General features: G+C 33.0%; 1 protein-coding gene across 2 annotated transcripts in view; it reads right to left on the bottom strand.

Annotated features, from left to right (window-relative positions):
* LOC148600973 (uncharacterized) overlaps window positions 1-22,592 on the bottom strand; it is a 169,015-nt gene that overhangs the window by 33,723 nt on the left and 112,700 nt on the right. For both annotated transcript variants that reach the window (XM_088555206.1, XM_088555207.1), the window contains 22 exons: window positions 22,330-22,395; window positions 21,788-21,997; window positions 20,648-20,861; window positions 20,020-20,122; window positions 19,582-19,732; window positions 18,804-19,021; window positions 17,732-17,891; window positions 16,440-16,665; window positions 15,395-15,629; window positions 14,420-14,431; window positions 10,999-11,187; window positions 10,392-10,704; window positions 9,196-9,609; window positions 6,048-6,174; window positions 5,572-5,666; window positions 4,821-5,006; window positions 3,687-3,867; window positions 2,985-3,151; window positions 2,708-2,835; window positions 1,699-1,951; window positions 1,229-1,400; window positions 301-544 (listed from right to left, as the gene is read on the bottom strand). In XM_088555206.1, coding sequence (XP_088411332.1) covers window positions 301-544; window positions 1,229-1,400; window positions 1,699-1,951; window positions 2,708-2,835; window positions 2,985-3,151; window positions 3,687-3,867; window positions 4,821-5,006; window positions 5,572-5,666; window positions 6,048-6,174; window positions 9,196-9,609; window positions 10,392-10,704; window positions 10,999-11,187; window positions 14,420-14,431; window positions 15,395-15,629; window positions 16,440-16,665; window positions 17,732-17,891; window positions 18,804-19,021; window positions 19,582-19,732; window positions 20,020-20,122; window positions 20,648-20,861; window positions 21,788-21,997; window positions 22,330-22,395 — 4,064 coding nt within the window. The remainder of the gene's footprint in view (window positions 1-300; window positions 545-1,228; window positions 1,401-1,698; window positions 1,952-2,707; window positions 2,836-2,984; window positions 3,152-3,686; window positions 3,868-4,820; window positions 5,007-5,571; window positions 5,667-6,047; window positions 6,175-9,195; window positions 9,610-10,391; window positions 10,705-10,998; window positions 11,188-14,419; window positions 14,432-15,394; window positions 15,630-16,439; window positions 16,666-17,731; window positions 17,892-18,803; window positions 19,022-19,581; window positions 19,733-20,019; window positions 20,123-20,647; window positions 20,862-21,787; window positions 21,998-22,329; window positions 22,396-22,592) is intronic.

Here is a 22,592-nt window from a genome sequence, read left to right as displayed (position 1 = left end):
ATTTTATCTGTAATTTGGAAAAAGCCTCACTTCATAAGATTTCCAAATATCTTTTCCCAGAAACTGTATCATAGCAATAAGACTCCGTAGTCTTATAAAGAAACCTATCAACATAAGAAAAATTCGTCCTGAAATTTGGACACAATGATACATCAGACACTACAGTCATTTTCACAAAAAGTCATAAGTGTAAAATTGATCATAAGTCATGATGTCATAATGCTATTTTCTGTTGTGATGTCATTACTTTACATTTAAAACTTTATGTGAAATTGACACCTGTAGTTTTGTCTGACTTACCTGGAAATCAATGTCCTGTTCCTGTGTCAGCCCATCACCAAGGTACTGTAGTGCTGGAGGAGTCAGGTCAACAACGTAAGTGTCTGTCTCATTAACAATAGAATTGAGAGCTCCGTTTGTGGTCTTAAGCTGTATCTTAATTCTGTCTCTGTGTTCCAAATGAAAGTTTAGCCACCTGGCACTAATGGATTCATTACCGAATGTCACATATGGTCTGATGACAGAGAACTCATTAGACATATTCCTGAAATCCAGACAAAATTTCATTACCAGTGATAAAATATAATAATTATATTCCATAGATCCATCCACAAAACTTCAACAAGGTTTTATTCTAATACCATTTCTTCCAAAAAGATTATCTTTACATAAATAGCTTCAGAATTAAGAGGGACTTACTAGATATGTTTGTGCTGCAGTTTTTGTGTCTTTTTCAGTGTTGTACAACTATGTTGTGTCTTTTCGAGTGTATTTGTTAATTTTTTAGTGTTGTGCTAGTTGTTATTCAACAGCTGCGTCTTATTTTGTGTAATTTTTAGTGCTGTGCAAAATGTATTCCATCTGTTTTGGTGTTCCCACCATTGTTTTGTCCACAGATGTTCCTTCATTTCACTTCTGGTATTGCAAATACTTCTTATGTCACAGAAAGATGCAATCTGGTTAAAAAAGATAGCACTAGACTTAAAATTATGCAACAGACAAGGTTCAAGAAAATAAAATTTTTTTTTGTCAAAAAAGCAAGCTTCTTAAAATTACATGCCCTAAACAAGGGAGGCCTTGGCCAATTTCATATAATAGCCTTACATTTTAACCAATCAGATAACTTGAATTTGACGATTAGAGGAACTCTAAAATCATGAAAATAACGACTTTTGAAAACCAGGCCTGAACTGGGAAACAAACATCCCTCTACTACTAAAAATCTTACTTGGCACTTGAGACCTGTACATCATACTGTTTGATCAGAGATTCAGGATCATAATAACCCCGCCATTGAGCTTCTACTTTGGCCTGACTGGATGTAAACTCTAAGTCTTCAAAACTGTCCAATAGACCATCAACAACTTCTCCAGCGACTGGTTCTGTCAAATCAACCAGCACTGAAAGAGGGAAATTATTTTCATCAGATAACATAATCAAAGCCAACAAGAACTACAAATGATAGAATAACAAATTATTCCATGTAAATGAAAGGAATATCAATAAATCTTAACATACAAATGTATACCTGGTAATTTTTGCCACAAGCTAATTTTTGTAAAATTTCACAGTTACTATGAAACTGCAAAAAAATTGAAAATAAGAAATACAAATTCAATTTATCTACACCATAAGTTGCTCAAGATAAATGATGAGTTTTCACCACTGGCTGATAATAGGGGGAATTAAGCAGCATACCTCCATCAGACATTGAAGAAATATTGAGCTGTCTTGCAGCACCATTGTAAGCCCATACAGTGGCATAGTATTTCTTGCCGTGTTCTAAGTACGATTCTGGTTGGAGAAGGACGCAGGCCTCATGACTCTTCCTGTTGTACTGAGTAAGGTTAGCAACATCTGTTACATTTTCGAGTGGCTCAGAACCAATACTGACCATGTAGAAAGAGATGCCAGACTCAGGGTCAAAGAAATCCTTCCAGTTCAAGCAGATCTGAAAATCAAGAATATGACATAAGTTACTCTTTTATAATCCAGTAAATGTTTTTTTTTTTAAATTTCTGTTTTGCCCTTCCTCAATCATTGATCCAAAACTCTTCATTCTCAGTGGAGTTATCACTCTTCCGTTACTAAGAGGCCCATACTTCCTTTTACAGAGCTTCTTTCTATAACTATTTTTATTTTTCCCCCAAAATAATATTGACAGTTAATATATTTTAGTATTTTTCTACATTGATTTTTTTTTTTTATAACAAACAGAACTAAGACTATATAAACACATAGATTCTAGCCAACCTCCTTCAAAATCTTAAGTAGCTGTCTTTTTAAGAATCATGCAAAATCTGAAAAATGTGATACACCCCAAAAAAGGCTACATATTTTTATTTTTGTAATTCAGTTGTTTTATGGGTCAATACTATGAAATGTGTAATTATTCATTCAAATCTGTCTGCTCTTAGGAGATAATCAACATTGAAAATCCAATAGATTATATTGTATTTGATTGTTATTTACAGAGTTATCTCCCTTAATTTTGAAATCTACAGTGCATTCTATATAATTTTTATCTCCTAAGAACACAGGTTATATGAAAAATTGAATGTTTATTCCTGTTTACTATGGCAATTCAAACAAAATATTAAAAATAAAAATATGTAGGCTTTTAACCCATGAATCACATTTTGCATGAATCTTAGCTGGAGTGCTACTTAACATATTTAAACCCAATTATCAAATAAACAAAACTGACCTGATCAGGGTCTTTGGTGTAAGACAAATCTACTCCAAAGCTTTGTCCATCATAAACGTGTCCAGCCACTGGTGGGGTAGGGTCTACAATGATAGGTCTGTCTGCTGGCTTAATAGTCCTCAGGTCAACTGAAAATAAATTTCATTTAATAGTTGGTTAATAATTTTACATTCTTTCTATTTTTCAGACCAGAAAACAGGGGTGATTGATTCAGCCATGAAGACATTACAACTTATCAAACCCAGTAGACAGACAGACAGACTGACATCAAACTTACCATGATTGATAGCTTTGAGTTTGACCCAGACAGGTATACCAGGGGTAATTGATGCTGTCATCATAACATTAGGATTGTAGTCAAATCTTTCCCAGTCTTTCTCGTAACAATCTCTTGTCGTTAGACCAAGACAGACATCATTGTATTGAACATCTGAATCAGGATCCCTATAATAGAGCAGTATATATTAATCTCAATTTCAGAAATGATGACCCATCCAAAACACTTCAGTTATGTATCATTCATCAAAATTTCCTTCCTAAAACAAAACATGTACTTGTATTTATATCACTTTCCATATACTCCAACCAAAAATCAAATAAATCTATTTCTGTCACATATCCTCCAAATGAAATGAAAACTTTTCAATAACAAAAATTTAAAATAATAAACTCTCATATAGTTATATGCATTTGAAGTGCTATGAGATATGAAAAAATCAATATACATCATTTGACATAAAAATTTAGTGTTGGAAGGCTATAGATATGAAAATAAATATATAGACTATCTGCTAAAACTTGATCTGGACCGGTTTTCATAAAAAAAAATCTCAAATTGAAATTTACCTCAAATCCATCCTCAACTCAAATTTTGACCAATCAAGTTGCTTGAAAATGAAGATTTGAGGAAAAATTCATAGATCTGAGGAGAATCTCAATTTTAGATTCTTATGAAACCAGGCCCTGACCCTATCCTTACGTTGAGTTGTGAATGAAGGTCAAATTGTATTTGAACTCGTCATACTGGATATTGTACAATTCATAAATATAGGGCTGGGAATTGTCAATGATATAAGGGGTTGTGTGACACACACTGGTAGATAAGGGACCTCCATATTTCACTTCGTTGATAGCTCTGACAGTAATGAAGTATTTTCCATCTGAAAAGGAAAAAAAATACGTGTTTTCTTAACTAAAAGCACTGAAAATGATTTTTTCAAACAGTTTCATAAGAAATAATAGAATATTGAGCAGAAACAATACTTCGTGACATAATTTTGATCCATAAATGTTGTAAATCTTTGTGTCTGTGTTTTTTTCATCTTTTTCTCACACAAATAAGTCAAATGTCTTTTTAAAGGGTAAACTAAATTTTTCTGTAAACATCAGGGCCAAAAACGGTATAAACTAGAAAAAAAAACGAAGAAAAAATATTAATACCCCAGTACAACCTTTTAACCTCTAAGTTGATTAGGATCAAAATCTTAAACAAGAGGTGCATAATGGTAATATGCAGTAAAAATTTTGTGAACGATTCATTTAATTCTATTTGATAGAGTGGGATGAGTAACAGAAAAGAAATGGATCCCCCCTATCTCCATATTCAAAACGAAAAGTCCATGATTTGCTATGTGAAACCCTTGAACTGATTTGGATCAAAATCTAAAATAGAATGTACACAATTATAATATTTAATAAAGATTTTGTGGAAGTTTCGTTAAACTTTGTGCACAATGGGAATATTTAGTAATAATAATAATGATAAATTTGTTAAAGTTTAATTGAATTCCATTCAGAGGTGTAGAAAGAGTAAGGGATAAGGGATGGGCCCCCTCTGGGTAAAGAAAGAAAGGAAGGACAGAAGGACGGACACCCCTATCAGTACCTACCCCTTTCCTATGTTCGACTGAAGTTTATTTTAAAATGCTAAAGGGAAAACAATCTCAGAAGATAAAGTCTTAGCACATTCTCAAATTTGGTGGCAAATGTGTTTCAACATTTACCATCAATTGGTTCTTCTGGTACAATTATCAAACTGATCATGGTAGTGTAGGCCCCTTTCACTTCATCCTCTAGCTGCTGATACCTCATTTTTCTTCCTTTTTCGACTTACCTTCCAACTGTTCATTTTCAACAGGTATAGGACTTATCATAGCACTATGAGTCCATTGAGACATATCAAACAAATGGCTGTGTGGATCATAGTGAGGATGAATCTTGTCTTCACAGTAAGCTTCTCCTATCATGATGGCGTAGGCCAGTATTCCACTCTCCCTGTCTGCAAACCCATCCCAGTTACCTACAATAATCAAAATTTTAATGATTGACTGATAAATTAGGATACAATGACTATTGTCAGTTACCTCTCATGTTTCAAGATTAGAATATTAGACCACATGAGTAAGTTTGACATGGCTTTGAACCATATCAACAGATCAAATATTCAACTTGATAACTCACAGCAGCAACACCTAGTCAAATCAAACCTTTATCCAATGTTGAAAACATATGAGGAACAACCAAATCGAATCACAATTATATATTTTATAAGGAGTTTCGTTGTAAGCAATTCATTTTTACATTTGGAGAGAAGAAAATTAATTATTATGAATTAGAACTCAACAACTATAGCCCTAAGCATTAACCTCAGGTGTTTTCCATTATATGGTTCATTCCATTTGAACCAATGATTTGTGTTTCATTATTGGTTCATACCATGTGATTTTCCTCAGATGACAAACCAGACCAATGGAAGTAAAATTGGACAAAAGTTGGTTTGTACTGGTTCGTGGAAAGCAAGCCTTGTACTTTCCCTATCGCATGTGGAAAAAAAAAAGAATCCTGAAATAAGGAGCTATTCTTACTAGAGACATATCTGTTGGCCCTGGTGTACATCATATCTGTCATGAACTCTGGTCCATTAAATACGGTCAGAGAACCAGGTCCATCATGTATCACTCTGTAAAGAAAAGAAATACAACATATAGAAAACCAATGCATTCAAACATTTATTATTTCCTGATGAGAGGTTACTCCTTGAAACACATGTACAGCATATCGAAATTTTTATAATATATAAAACTAGTATTTTTTGTACATAAATACATTTTGGTTACAATGGCATGAGTGTTTATAGAAATTTTATGTTCTGGCATTTTGAATCTCCAGGGGAGATCCCAGACAATCCCAGATTAAACAAATTAAACTCCCAAAATGTGCCTAGTCAAAACATGTATCAGGAAGTGCAGCATTTTATAATCAGTACAAATATTACAACAAAAAAGTAGCATCCATGGAAATTGCAACAGAAAGTCAGGAATAAATCCAAATGACATATTACCTATGGTTTTTAACTGAAGGATTTTCTCCTCTACACCAGATTTTAAAATCGGGTCTATCTGCAGGAACTATGCGCTCTTCACAATCCACTAATTCCAAGTAGTCCACAGTGTTATTATAAATAGGTCCTATAATGAAAAAAAAAAAAAAAAAATAACGGACTTTCATAAAACATGTATATGTATTTTTCACATATTTAGAAAAAAATATACTTTTTTGTATATGCATGATCAGTGATTGTTTAAACCATATATCTTTTCTATTTTATATGACAAACCACTAAGCCTAAATCACATACCTAATCACACCCTGAAGCCTATATGGCATACCCTGTAACATATCAAAGGGCCTATATAGCTTACCCTACAGCATATCAAAGGGCCTATATAGCATACCCTACAGCATATCAAAAGGGTATTTTGTTGAAAAAACGCATTTAAAAAAAAGGGGGTCTGCCGCAGTGTTTCTGATTCCAATAAAAAACAAATCAGAGGTTTTGACATAATATTTGTTTATTTATTTCTGTTTAATGTATTACTCTTGAAAGAACAGCAAAGTATCAGATTTCTACTACCTTCCAATTTCCAAATATGAATATCCAAAAATGGCACTTTAATTCACGATGCTGTTGACACATAGCAAAAAAAAACTAAGTCCAAAGTGTTTTTTTGCCAATTTTAAAAAAGTGTAATTTTCTTTGTATCTAAGATACAAGTTTCCTGAATGGCATAAATCAAAGTATGAAATGGCTTTATTTAAATGATTAAGACACAATGTATGAATTTCTTTACCTGTTTGACTTATGTGGGCCACAGAAATGCCCAAAATGTGACATTTTTGCCTTCACAAGAAAAATGACCAAAATTTTGAACTTTAAATTGTAATAACTTTTGAACCCCTTGACCGATTTTAAAAATTTTTGCACCAGTAAGTTACATTTCTTGGGCTCTTTCAAACTAATATAAACTTGTACATTTTCTATATACTTCATATTTTGACTGACCTCCCTATATCAAAAGGCCTATATGGCATACCCTACAGCATATCAAAAGGTCTATATGGCATATCCTACAGCATATGAAAAGGTCTATATGGCAAACCGTACAGCATATCAAAAGGCCTATATGGCATACCCTACAGCATATCAAAAGGTCTATATGGCATATCCTACAGCATATCAAAAGGTCTATATGGCATACCGTACAGCATATCAAAAGGCCTATATAGCTTACCCTACAGCATATCAAAGGGCCCATATGGCATACCCTACAGCATATCAATAGGCCTATATGGCTTACCCTATAACATATCAAAAGGCCTATATGGCATACCCTACAGCATATCAAAAGGTCTATATGGCTTACCCTACAGCATATCAAAAGGTCTATATGGCTTACCCTATAACATATCAAAAGGCCTATATGGCATACCCTACAGCATATCAAAAGGTCTATATGGCTTACCCTACAGCATATCAAAAGGTCTATATGGCTTACCCTACAGCATATCAAAGGGCCTATATAGCTTACCCTACAGCATATCAAAAGGTCTATATGGCTAACCCTACAGCATATCAAAAGGTCTATATGGCATACCGTACAGCATATCAAAAGGTCTATATGGCTAACCCTACAGCATATCAAAAGGTCTATATGGCATACCGTACAGCATATCAAAAGGCCTATATAGCTTACCCTACAGCATATCAAAAGGCCTATATGGCATACCGTACAGCATATCAAAAGGCCTATATAGCTTACCCTACAGCATATCAAAAGGTCTATATGGCTAACCCTACAGCATATCAAAAGGCCTATATAGCTTACCCTACAGCATATCAAAAGGCCTATATGGCATACCGTACAGCATATCAAAAGGCCTATATAGCTTACCCTACAGCATATCAAAAGGCCTATATGGCTTACCCTATAACATATCAAAAGGCCTATATGGCATACCGTACAGCATATCAAAAGGCCTATATAGCTTACCCTATAACATATCAAAAGGTCTATACGGCATACCGTACAGCATATCAAAAGGCCTATATGGCATACCCTACAGCATATCAAAAGGCCTATATAGCTTACCCTACAGCATATCAAAAGGCCTATATGGCATACCGTACAGCATATCAAAAGGCCTATATGGCATACCGTACAGCATATCAAAAGGCCTATATAGCTTACCCTACAGCATATCAAAAGGCCTATATAGCTTACCCTACAGCATATCAAAAGGTCTATATAGCTTACCCTACAGCATATCAAAAGGCCTATATAGCTTACCCTACAGCATATCAAAGGGCCCATATGGCATACCGTACAGCATATCAAAAGGCCTATATGGCTTACCCTACAGCATATCAAAGGGCCCATATGGCATACCGTACAGCATATCAAAGGGCCTATATAGCTTACCCTACAGCATATCAAAAGGCCTATATGGCTTACCCTACAGCATATCAAAAGGCCTATATGGCATACCCTACAGCATATCAAAAGGACTATATAGCTTACCCTACAGCATATCAAAAGGCCTATATGGCTAACCCTACAGCATATCAAAAGGCCTATATGGCATACCGTACAGCATATCAAAAGGCCTATATGACTTACCCTACAGCATATCAAAAGGCCTATATAGCTTACTCTACAGCATATCAAAGGGCCTATATAGCTTACCCTATAACATATCAAAAGGCCTATATGGCTTTCCCTACAACATATCAAAAGGCCTATATGGCTTACCCTACAGCATATCAAAAGGCCTATATAGCATGCCCTATTTTACCCCTAATCAGAACACTCATGAAATATATGATATAAAGAACTTTACAAGTCAAAATCTGTATCATGTCAACCCTCAACCAATATCACATCTCACGATGCTAGCCCTTAATTTGGGTTTGGTTTTGATACATCATATGATACAGTTTTTGACATGTAATATTCAGTATATATGCTACTGGTTGTATGGATTTTTTTATGTAGATCCAAGTGCTGAAAACATCTGGTTTATACTCTTCCTGAGTAAGTCATACATTTCATTTTTTACAAGCAGTAACTCTTCTGCTTTTGTCCTCTGAATCATGTCAAAGTTAAATTATCAATCAGGAGTCAGAGTTCAAAGATTCAAGGTCAACTTACCTGGTGTTGGAGGAGTAAGGTCCATCATTATGGCCTGAGATGACAATATACTCTCATAACCCAAGCTGTTGATAATACGGAAGTTAAAGTAGTGTGTCTTATTGTGGATGAGACTAACATCATTATAATCAAAACTGATTATATGGCCAATACCAAGACGTTCATAATGCTGGTACAATCCAGCTTCAGCCAGTTTGTAATGGTGACCTTCAATGCCCTCTAAAAGTTCACAAGTTGCATTCAAGAAGTCATAGTTGAAGCTCATGCACTTGGTTTTGATCATATCAGCACACCTTTTGGCACAGTCACCGTGTGTAGCCTCTATTGATGTAGGTGCTGAATGAGGTGCAATCAATCTACCAATCTTGAAACTTGTAAACATATCCATGACCTTAAGGTTGTGGGGGTCATTACCTAGGAAACAGAAATTATACTCCTTCAATAATAGCAATACATCCAGATTATACTAAATGCTTTATTATCATTATTACACAATGCATGTTTTTCGTCAAACACTATATTTTGTTCAATAGTAAATTAAGGATCACCGTAGATAAAAAATCATGCAGAATGTGATTCATGGTTGGAAAGCCAACATATTTTTATTTTTGATATTTTGTTTAAAATGTTATAGTAAACAGAAACGAACATGTTGCTTTTCACATAACCCTTGTTCTTGGGAGATAAATATTATGAAGAATGTACGGTAAAATTCAAAATTAATGGAGATAACTATGTAAATGACATTAAAATACATTAGAAACTGTAGGATTTTCATTGTGGCCTATCTTCATTGTGGCCAATCTCCTAAAAGCAGACAGATTGGAATAAATAATTACACATTTCATCATATAGATCTATATAACAGGTTTACAAAAATAAAAATGTGTAGCCTTTTTTATTGTGTATCATGTGAAACAGAATTTGCATGATTCTTACAAAGAATACTACTTTAGAAGCAAACCTTGGGTATTTGTCATCCATAGGAATGTCATAATGCTTTAAATAAAGATATTTAGTGACCTACAGATAATCGATTTGAATATACTGACAAATATTTTGATTTGCAACAAGCTTTCGGAATGGCTGCCTCTCTTTGAGTAAACCAGGTTATTTTGTATGAACTAGTTTGGTACTATTAATTATTATATTATCATCATTAAGGGGCAGGGGTATAATGATTTACAAAATCTTACTAAGATCAACTTCTGGGAAATCGTCAGGCTCAACACTGACTGTATTCCATTGTACGACCTGGTCACCCCATTCATCCTTGCCATAACCAACTCCAACTTGAGTAAGAACTATTGGTGAATCTTCATAAACCACAACCGAAGCCTTAAGGACTGCTGGGTTGCTGGTTGATATGAAATCCTCTGTACATCTGCCTCCTGGCAGGGTAACGTCATATGTTTCCAATTCACAGAAAGCTTGAGAACGTTCACCAGCGTCATTTTCAGCAAACATTGTACAGTAGATTCTACGACCTGTTTTTTCTAACTCAATTTTCTGCAATGACAAAGTCATACAAAATTTAATAGTTTTGGAAAATATGCCTTTATATCAACAGATAGATGCCGTTTGTGGTGGTAAAGTTGGTTTTTCTTACAGACATTATACAAAACATATACCCATACCTTTGACAATAACAGAAAAATTCACAGTTTTGCTTTCTCTGAATTTTCATCTCCAGACATAGAAGAACAAGAATTGATAAAGGAATACTTACTCAATGATAAGTACTCTACTAGTATTTCAATGACATATTCTCCACTCAACCCCTTTTTTCAAAACAATGCTTACCTCATCAATAGTAGTTTTAGGCCCTCCTAGAGAAAACTGATCAAAAACATCTTTGCCTCCCTTCACAGTTCCGCAATCAAGGAAATAGTTCACCTGACTTCTGTCATCTTCAGCTCTCATAGCAATATCGAATGCAGGCTCAACATAATCTCTGTTTGGTAACTGTAATATTTCACACCTAGCTGTACCCTACAGAATAAAAATAATTTCTTTCATTTCTAGTCTACTATGACTTTCAGAGACAATTCCCCCCTTTATTTCTAACACTGTGAGTTACAATAGAGTTCAAGATTTTCATCAGATGGTCATTTACAAAGATACAGAGAAGTCTGTGTAAATCAAGTAATTCGAAAATCTACTAGTATGTTACAAATAATTTCAAGTCTATAACCAGACACTTTTTAAAGTCCTTTCATATTCATAAATGTAGTTTAGACCCTGGTAAACCAAATGCCTGCATACACTGACCCAATTTTAGGGTCAACAAGTGGTTTGGTTCGTGTAATAATCACTGTACATTTATTTATTCACACAACAGCTAATGGTACTTAAAACACTATTTAGTCACTCATAATGCATTTTATTAATTTTTTACAAGTTTAACTGTTTACCATCATATAAATAAAGAATGCATTTTTTTTATTTATTTTCAGTTTGAAATCAAAAAGCTGTTTTTAATCATTTTGATTCTACAGAGGCAAAAAAAAATTTAAAACAAGAACTACAATCTCCTATTTCTACTGGTAAAGCATTTACTGTAGTCTAAAATTCATTATTTCAATTTGTTTTATTTATAGGTTTCATAATATTTTGCAAAACATCAACTCAAGCTACTTAATCTCTATATAGCAAATGAGCCACAACTAGTTTATGATAATTAACTAAAATAAAATATTAAATAAAATAAAGCAAGTTGATATTTTTGCTTTACTCAACTTTTACAAGTTATGAAATCTTTTCTCTATGTTTGACCACCTGACATTTGACATCTGCCATGGACAAAATTCTAGCCATCTTATTGCAAATTATCTATATCACTTGTTAGTATCACATTGTTCATTATGTGATATTTCAAATATCTAGCTGTCAAAGAAGTGGATATTGTGACCAAATCAAAGAGAAATATTTAACCTCAGCTAGTTAAATATAGATTCTCCTTCAGCCTCGAGGGGATTACAGGAATTCTCCACTAGAGACAGTTGAATTTTATTTTTTAATGCACTCGCTAAAGCTTGTTAGATAAAATCTAAAATCTCAAGTGGAGAAATCCTGTAATCCCCGAAAGAAATGAGGAAGAATCTGTTTCTCCCATGAATAAAACCATAAAAAATAAATTAAACAACATCCTAAATTCTCCCAACATCAACTACATCATCAAGGACCTCCCCTCCAGTCATCAAGTCATTGTGTCATCGATATCACTACCATTATGATTAGTTGATACACTACCAACTAATCTTTTAAAATATGAAAAACATTCAGACAACATTCGTAAATCAACAACTATCTAATTGATCAACAATATGAAAATGTGGATGAAGCCTATGAATGGGAGAAAGCACTGTTTTTATCTACTGGTATCTCAGCAAGATAGAATAAATGCACATAAAAACTTTTTTTTAGTAATATCCAAACTCAAAGTAACCCATTTGTCTATTTCCTGAAAGCTCAAAGCAAACATATGAAAGCAAACACACACACAAACACAGTTCATCATATTAGTTTAATATTTTTTTACCTATCCTGCAATCATCATTTTATATGATGAACATGAACACAGCCATGCAGTTTTTTTTTAGTGTAAAAGTACATTTTTCTTTATATTTTATAATTACCCAATATGATGAAAATGGTTATATTATTTCATTAAACCAATATTCTTTGGATGTGTTGAAAACTAATCTTTACTGCAAAGCCAAAATTGATAGGGCATAATTGGGAAAAAATTACATCTCAACAGACTTCTACCTTTATATAAAATACAAATTCTTAACATTTTTAGTTGCACAAAAAATACAGTGGGGATGTAATATTAAAGTTTTGTAAAAGCCTTTATGTGTTCTAGGTGTGGGAGAAGGAAAATGTTCGGCATAACCTCAAATCTACCTCATAAACATACAGTCTGTATTTTACGATGATACTCATATAATGTACATTAATTGTTAATCATCACATATAATATCCAGTCATCACCGTAAATGTTTATAAAAAAAAATCAGGACAATTCAAATTCTTAATGGACCAATCAAATAATACTACAAACTCCATTTTAATCTTGAAAAAAATGTGAACAAAGTAACGGTATGGTCAAAATGTAAAGAAAATTGTGTAACAGGAAGTTGACATTGTTTCATTCTAAAACTAAACCCACAATATGGTATACCTATTTAAAGCTTCTGTCAAAATATCAAGTTTCAGCGAAAATTGTAACAAAAAGTTAAGGAATAAACAAAAGAATGAACAGACACTATGTTTGATATATACCTCTTGCAAAGGAAGAACATAAAAAAACAACTAAATATCAAATACTTGATACATAGAGTCCTTATATTTCAAGGTTTCCTCAATTTACCAAGGTCTGTGGATATGCTCAATTTTCAAAGAAAAGATTCATGATTTATTCAATAAATCATTATCATGGTTTTTGCACAATACAACTCTGAGATATAACAATATGTCTATAAAATATCCATGATTAATTTTTTAATGTTTGTGCTAAAATTTTTGAAACCATTTTTTGAAACATCCTTCACAGATCTTTCATCAGTTGTGCTTTCACTTATAGATATTTCTGGCCTTTTTCAAAACTACCTTATCCCTTTTTATTGGGAAATAGGCATCCTTTTCTTAAATTGGGAATTATGAATCACCATACAAAACCTTGAATTTAAAGTTGAAGTAAATAATTTTATAGACAAGTCAAGAAAAAGAAAAGTCACAAAATAATAAATGTAATTTTGAACAGAAACACCATATCCTACATATAGACTACCAATTGGGAAATAGTTTAACTTATTCTGGATTATTTTTTAGCTTTTTCTTTGGTACAAATTATATGCATTATATGCAATTACTGATTTTATGATTTTAGTATCATTGAAGAAATGTTACTAATTTCTACAATGTATTAGATGTGTATTTATTTCTGTAAAAAAGTACTCACGGCAAAGCTCAGGAAAATAAACACATATGAATAATGTATCTAACATTTTGAGAAATACCAATTTTTCACATCCTGAACTGACTGAGACCAAACAGCTAAATTGCTGCTATGAGTTCCAAGTACAAAAAAGCAGAAAAAGTTTAAAAATCCTGACTGCATTAAAATCTAATATGCGCAAACATAGCCATCAAGTTAGTGCTGTTGCAAGCATCAACATTCTAGCCCTGCAAAATAATTCATTCATCAACCATGTCTTACCTTATCTTCTGGCTACAATCAAGAATTTACTCAAATAAAATAGAAATATTGTGTAACAGTACAGCATGATGCACTCCACAGCACAAAAAACAGTAATAGCTGGAATTATTCCTGGACCCAAAATCACTGTAAAGGGATGCTTTGCTAAAGGAGTACTCCTAAGAAGTACCTGAATTATTGCAATATATAACAGAGGTTAAACCTTAGGCTCCTGGCATGTAATGCAAGTCAATGTTCTACATAATAGACTAGTGGAGTACTCCAGTGAAGAGTTGTTGATAGATGGCAGTACCTAAATCTATCAGTGATAGGAATATGTAAACTGGAACCTAAGGACTACTTGTTATAAAGCAATCTCTTCATATTGATTACCATACCAGAATTGCAAGAAGTTATCAGTTGTTTTTTTTCCCTTGTTTTTTTTTGGTTTTGTTTTGTTTTTGTTTTTGTTTTTGTTTTCATCTCCCACTCTTTTACCCTCTCAAAGTGATGTCTTAATCAACCCCTGAGTTAACTAAAAATAAAAAGAGAAAGCTAAAAAGAGAATGTGCACTCCTTCAAATGGCATAATATGTAAAACTCTTAAGTTCATTTACCTCCCTTTGAGTCCTCAAATAATAATCATATTCCATCATGCATATTTACATATGACTACAAATCTTATAGAATTTCATCAAAGTACATAGGAGTAGGACTTCTAAGGTATTAAGATGTAAAACCTTTGAGTTAGATTATCCCCCTTTAAGTCCTCCAACATTAATTATACTCCTTCATGCACACCTACATATGATGCCTATTTTTTTTTTTTTTTTGGTTGGGTGGGTGGGGGGGGTTTGGGGTATCAAGAACATTTGTTAAAATAGACAACTAAGTAATATCATGGTCAGTTTCAATACAATTTGAATGGATTTATACTGAACACCTAAGCCAAACAAATCTTCAGATTTGAGGTCCATCTAACTATTGAAATCATACCCTTTTCTTTCTTGCTCCAGGTTCATCAGTGAATGGTCCAATAACAGGTGGTGTATTATCCCTCTCCCCTTTCCTATTATCTAATAACTTTTTGGTAATGGTAGGAGCAGCGTACTGCCACAACTTCGCCTTGAACAGGGTCTTCTTTATTTTAGCACCAAGGATGTTCACTTCCAGGGTTACCAGAGCATACAATGTCAGCTTGATTGGGGTCAGTTTAAGGTACATGACCAGTCTACAGTAGAAAGAAAGACAGGAATCAGGAATAAGAGCAATTATAAGCATGGAATCTCTATGACATATATGATGTTGACCCTTTGATCTTTAGCACTACTTTAAGATCTTGAAAATAATATTCATGAGAACTTAGTGCAAAGTTTGGTCAAAACCTGAAAAAAAAAGTTTATTCTAGAATTTACAAAGATTAATAGATGGAGAGACCGGTTGTTTTGTTCTTTCAACATTTTCAACTTTGTTGATGAGGTGATAAAAAAATTCTATATGACTTGGCTGAAAGGTTAAGAGGTCAGACACAACAGGTTGTATCTGAAACTACAAACAATTGGACTCTGGCCCTCATAAAACTATATAAACCTATTTGAAAAACAAATTAGGCTCAATTACAAAGCTGCCCCTCAACTATATTCTCTACTATCATAGCTGATTGGGCCTATTAAAGGTTTAGCTCAATTAAAATTTAATCAAACAAAAGACAAAAACACATTTTCCTGACTTTAAACTATTAAACAACTGTTTGTTTCATCCTTAAATTTGTGCTGCAAGTCTAATTTTTGTGATATTTCACTGTTACAAAGGAATCTCAATGAAATTTTATTTTAATTTGACAGTCTTTTTATAGCTGGAAATGTATTACTAGTGTCTTAGATAACTCTAAAGATTGCAAAACTCAATTCTGTGATAATAATACATTTTTTTTTTATAGCGAAGTGAAAATACCTTGTTCCACAAAATAAAAATTATACCCAACCATATAATACATGTATATTTATATAAAACATTAGTGTAGAAAAAACAATCATCCTACCCAACATCAAGTGGGAACTTGTTGAATAAAATCTCAGCTGTTGTAGGGAATCTCAAGTCCATGATACGTCCTTCCAATCTGAGCTTTCCATATAACAAGAATCCAATACCCAGCTCTCCGTATACTGTCACACCAGCATAAGGTTCCACACCAACATTACCCTTCATTTCTAAGACTTTGGCACCCACATAAAACTTCATGCCATAATAAGCACCTGCCCCAAAGGCTGAACAGGAAAAAAAAATCAACTAGAATTTATCAATATGAGGCAGATGTAACCTTTAAGATTATGCTTTTTACATCAACTAGGATTTGTTTTTCATTATATAACAAAGCTTTCTGACACAAGCTATAAATATTTATTGTTATTAAAGATACTAAACTAAAAAGATCCTTGCTTCATATTACATTTGGTATTGTATGTTAACTTCCTGTCATACTGAAATCAGGCTATCAGTGCTTCTTAGGTGAAAGGTTAAATTTGCATATACTATATATATATGTTTATTACCAAAGTCATATACAACTATAGGTACAATAGCAGAAGGTTGTGTTGACATAAATAAAGAGCTTCTTACATCACAATAAATCAGATCTTAGCTTCATAGCTCTGAATATAAATTTACCAAGATTACACAGATCTTTGATATTATTTGAACTTAATAATTGTATAAATTTATACATAGATGGACATTTCCAATAATAAGGTTTAATGAGACATTTTCTAAAACCATTATGAGTACTTCATCTACTATTAAAAATATCACTTAAGTGTTGTAATTTTTGTATTTGTATATTTGAATGGACATTTGTTGGATATTAAAAACCCTAAATATAATTTTTTTCCCAGTATACAGAAGAAACCCTAAATGCAGGTGTCCTATTTTTAGTGACAACAGAACTACTTGTCCCCCCACCAAAAAAAAAAGGAATTTTGAGAAAAAAACGTTCATTTTTCAGTGTGTTTTTTGTTGCAAAAAGCTGATTAGGCTGACATCCTCCATAAAAAAAAATTATTCTGCCGTGTTTAGACATAGCTTTTTTTATACTTAGAAATGACAATTGATACAGTGGTTATGGAGTCATTCAAAAATGAAAAAAAGATGGAACTGAACTAAGATGAAATCGAAATCAGAAATTTGTGGAAAGTTGGCCAAATCATAACGAATCTGACAACGACCTTAAGGATGGTTGATGGCCTTAAAAATAGAAAGCCAAATGCCAAAATCGTAAGGGTAGGCAACTCTATAACAAAAGCCAACTTGTTCAAGGGAAATAATCATATTACTTACAGAACTGCATTGGAATAAGTCCACCAACCAACATATTGACGCTATAGGAAAACAGAGTAATATCCTGTTTGGGGAAACTGAAATCTCCATTAAGGGCAAAGTCCATAGATTTGAAAGCTTCCTCAGGGTTGGATAAAATCTTTGTCAGGAACTCAGAATACTGTAAAGAAGAAAAATAACATGAAGTTGTATGCATTGTTGTGATTGGTATACCCCAATTGTTCCATATAGTGAAAATGGCCCATAAAACAAAACGTTGATATCAGACAGCAAACAAATCCCTTAAAACATATGTCCAATCTATCTAAAGCCACAAACCAAATTTGAAATCAGTCCATTTACTGGAAGCCAAGATAACTGTGATAAAATTTAGACAACCAGAATGTTGGATGAACAGACAGACAGTCAATGTGATTCCAATATACCACCTACTTCTTGAATGTTGTATAATTATAATGAGAATCATAAACACATCTATTTGACATACACAACAACCTCAACTTTATAAAACATCTTCATTTTATTTGAGCTTCCTTTACTTCTAAATATTTCCTTTAAGTGTCAGATACATATGCCAAATCTTTCAGTCAGATTAAACTCATTTCTGAACTGACAGCATTTTCTCTGTGAAGCCATCTGCATCAAAGAAATTAAAAATGTGTTGTTCACATTGAACCCCTCCTCAGATATGTGCACAACCTTCATTTTAGTACTATTCTGAGTAAGAATCAGGTAATGGGTGGCACATCATTTTCCCCAATTTAGTCATTTTTGCCTAAAATATATTCAGTACATCTAGAAAACAACCAAAAAACTATTTAAGTTTATCCTGAAGCATTTGTGACATAGATATTTATTTTCCTGCCAATTTTCCATAGTGCATTTCAACTAAATTTTCCCTATCAATATCTTAAAGAGGCAAATTTACAACACTTTGATGGTTATTTCTGGTGGTTATCAGGTATAATTAATTGGTTAATGCAATAAAATCTTTTTATTTTTTTTCCTTCATGTGCCACACCTTATTTACATTTTGCCCGACTCTTAGACAGAGAAGTACTTAATCACTTACCAGAGCCTTTGCCAAGTCTCTCATATCCTTCATCAACTGAGCAACCAGTATGGGGTCTATATTTTTCATGTCCAGTAAACTTTCTATATCACCAATTGTCATGTTGGCCAACTTATCACCTAACAACTTAGCTCCCAACTCTGACAGACCCTGTCCAATGATATAGGCTTCTTCTGATGCACCTGCTACGAAGTCCAAAGCTTTGAAGATTTCCTCTCCTAAAATAAGAAGTCAAACATGAAGTTGCATATGTTGTTGTGTTCTTGAGGACGTTTGCCCTACCAGTGCACCTGGTCCATACTCCCAGTTTTAGTGGAGTCCGAGTTGCTCATTTGCTTTTTTCACTTCGTATGTATGATTTTACTTACTTTATGTTCTTTGTTGTGTATGTCTGTTTTCCATGTCAGATTTTTGTCATTGGATTACATTTTTATGATTACCGCTATAACCTTGGTTCCCTTGATTACTCTTAGTACAGTAACTTGATATTGTACAGCAATCATTAACACTGAATGTTCCATCTATATGATGTTTGAAATCAATCCATCAATTTGGAGCCAAGATATGATGATTTTTGGATGGACAGAAAGACTGACAGACAAGGTGTTTCCAACATACCACCCACTCGTGATTGACTGATTGAAATTTAATACATAGTAAAAATTTATGGTTTTACACAACCTATAACCTATGTTTTAAAGAATGAAAAATTGGCACAAACTATAAAAGTTTTATAATATTTGTTAATAAAAAGAAAATATATTTCATTGCTACAAACCTCCAGATACTTTGAAAGTTCCAGAGAATTTCTCTTTGGTAATACCAACGGTCATAGGGTTACCCTGTCCAAGAGATTTGATTGCAGATCGTACTCCTGTTTTTGTGTCATCCTCAGCTAGCTCAGTGGTTGTGAAGTCCCTCTGACCCTCCTGTAAAATAACATTCCTGTTATGAAAATTTCTTGTAGTAACAGATTTGTTTACTAAAATCTCTGAATTGTCTGCAAGATACGCTTATACTTTCGAAGCATTTGATGCCAATCTCAGTTTTTTTAACACAGTTGATACAGCAAGTGCTTTCATTTTTTGTGTGCAGTCTTGCTTTCCTTATCTTCCATATAATCTCAATATTATAGCTGAAAAGATTTAACTGACAACATTGATCAACAACTAAATTCTTTCAGACAATTGAGATTACTTAAAATTAATGTACATACACTATAAGCAATGGCTTTTTGTACATATGCATTCTTTTCAGCATCAGTAGCATTTCTTTCATTCAAAATCCGAAGGCCTTCCCTCATGTTAGATAAATCAGGCCTATAATACACACACGTACATATTAAATATCAAGATGTTAAAACAATGACATTCTGGTTTTACCCAACCCCTTCAAAAAAAAAAAAAATACAATTAATTTAGTTAAAAGCAGATCAGATTATATGAACAATAGTAAATAGTTTTTTTTTTAATTCCATGATAATCTTCCATGTTGAAGAGAAAAAGTAAATGTAAAACAGAAATCAGAACAAAAGATAATTATTCTTTTAGTAAGACAAAAACTTAAACTGATGAAGTTCATTAAAGCTTCTTTGAATCATTCTAAAACATGCCAATGGATGAACAGACAGTGGTATATTCACAATGGAAAAAAAACAGAAATGAAAACTATAATTAGAAACTGAAAACTGTAAATAGAAACTGAACACTATATATAGAAACTGAAAAATATAAATAGAATCCAAACACTATAATAAAAACTGAACTTTATAAATAGAAACTGAACAATAAAAATAGAATCTGAACATTATAAATAGAAACTAAACACTATAAATAAAAACTAACTCTGTGGCAACAGCTCTTCTTCTCCTTCTGCGACCACTACAAGTCTTCAAATTAAAGTTGCTTTGTGTCAACAGTTCATAATCTTCACAGGTACCTGGGGAAATGTAGCAAGCCTGGAGACCAATAGTTGCCTTGTAAGCAGTGGCTGAGGTTGTTGTATCCAGTGTGAAGTTATACTTGAAAGAGCTAGCCAGATCTTCAATTTGATCAACACCTTGAAAAGCAAAGTTACATTTAAAAGAATGTTATAAATTCTAAACCATTACTGTCAAAAATTTGTAGTTTCTACTTTAAATGCAACAATGAAACATTATCTAAAAATGTTTTTAAAGAAGTGCAGTGGATCTTTTGTCAAGCTTCTTTATACAGATTCTGTGTTGGTGTTCTTCAGATTAATAATTGTAAGCATTTTATTACTTCTGATAAGGTATTTACATGCAACATGCAGTTTAATGGTGATTTTAATGCAGTCTCAAAGTTTTTAATGCAAATTTCCCTTTTCCTGGAGACTTTCAATTCATGCTTAAAGAGCTTACGATGAGTGTGCTTAGATAGTACTAATGTCAGAAATCAATGCACTGTACTGAATATCTGTGTAATGTTTATATAAATTCAAAACAAACACATGTAAATAACATTGTGGAATACAGGGATCACAGTTTCAGTTTGTTGTACTAGATAGGCAGACAAGGTAAGAAACGTGCATGGCAGAAAGTGCCACATATGAGATCATATGGTTTGCCACATATGATAATCATAGGACATAAATGTGATAACAATAATCATATTTCACTTCACATGTGATGATCACATGATTATCATATGCTTCCAAGTAAAAATTATCTAATAAGATCATATGACTATAACATGTACCATATGATAATCACATGTTTCCATTTACATATTTTTATCACATGATTGTCAAGAGATATTCATATGTTTTTTAACAAACATATGATTAGCATCTCTTCCCAGGCCAATAATAACATATGAGAATCATATGAAAAGCATGCGACTACCATATGTTACTTATCATATGCTCATCACATGATAACCATACGATTATCATATGTGGCAAATTTGGCTGTGTAGATGTATAAAATTCAGAACTAAACTTTTCACATTAAGTATGATACCTACCATTAATGCTAGCCAACCCAGTTCTGGTCCAAGTGTGTCTCTCCAATTCATAGTCCATCCTATCATTACAATTGTCAATCGAAAATGTAAGTCTAGTATTTCTTGTACCAGGAATATAGTCAAGATCTAAACAACATTCAACACTGTGACAATCAGCTGCCATTCGACATCGAGTCTGGGCATAGGTTGTAAATGTCACTCCAATACAACCTGTAAGAATGATGAAAAAATGAAATAAAATTCATCCAACTTAAAATTAAATACTTTTAAAAAGCGAAAAAAAAAATTGGGACAAAATGCCCCTGTAACTCATGAATGGACGTATCTTTAAAATGACTTATGAATATTACTCATATAACATAGTGAGCAAAGTGTTACCTGCTTAACTGAACCCCTTACAGGCTGAAAGTCTTGTTAGCTTTTGACAGGTGTTCAGTTTACACAGGTGAAAATTAATTTAAAACTGATACAAAGGGACGTCAGGTTTTAAAACATACAGGGTTTGGTTTAGACAGATTTGAATTAAATCATTATAGACTTACCATTAGCATAGTTGCTACCAGTGTACAGGGTACAAGGTGTTGGCCTCCAGAAGTCAAAAGATATACCTACAAAGTATTACAATAATCCATGTACAAAAGTCATAGTTGATCATACAAAAAAAATTCCTACATTTTTTTTTAACTTTTATAAGTGAACTATATTTGGAAAACATGACACGAATGACATAAATTTTATTGTCCTTGCCAAGGTCATTGTGACATGATGTTGCAAGAGCATAAAAGTGATGCTGTATCCATGGAAT

The sequence above is a fragment of the Perna viridis genome, chromosome 12 (genome assembly GCF_037379345.1).
Source record: "Perna viridis isolate PV_CMFRI_1.1 ecotype Kerala chromosome 12, ASM3737934v1, whole genome shotgun sequence".
NCBI lineage: Eukaryota > Metazoa > Mollusca > Bivalvia > Mytilida > Mytilidae > Perna > Perna viridis.
This window is presented reverse-complemented; position numbering and strand designations above follow the sequence as displayed.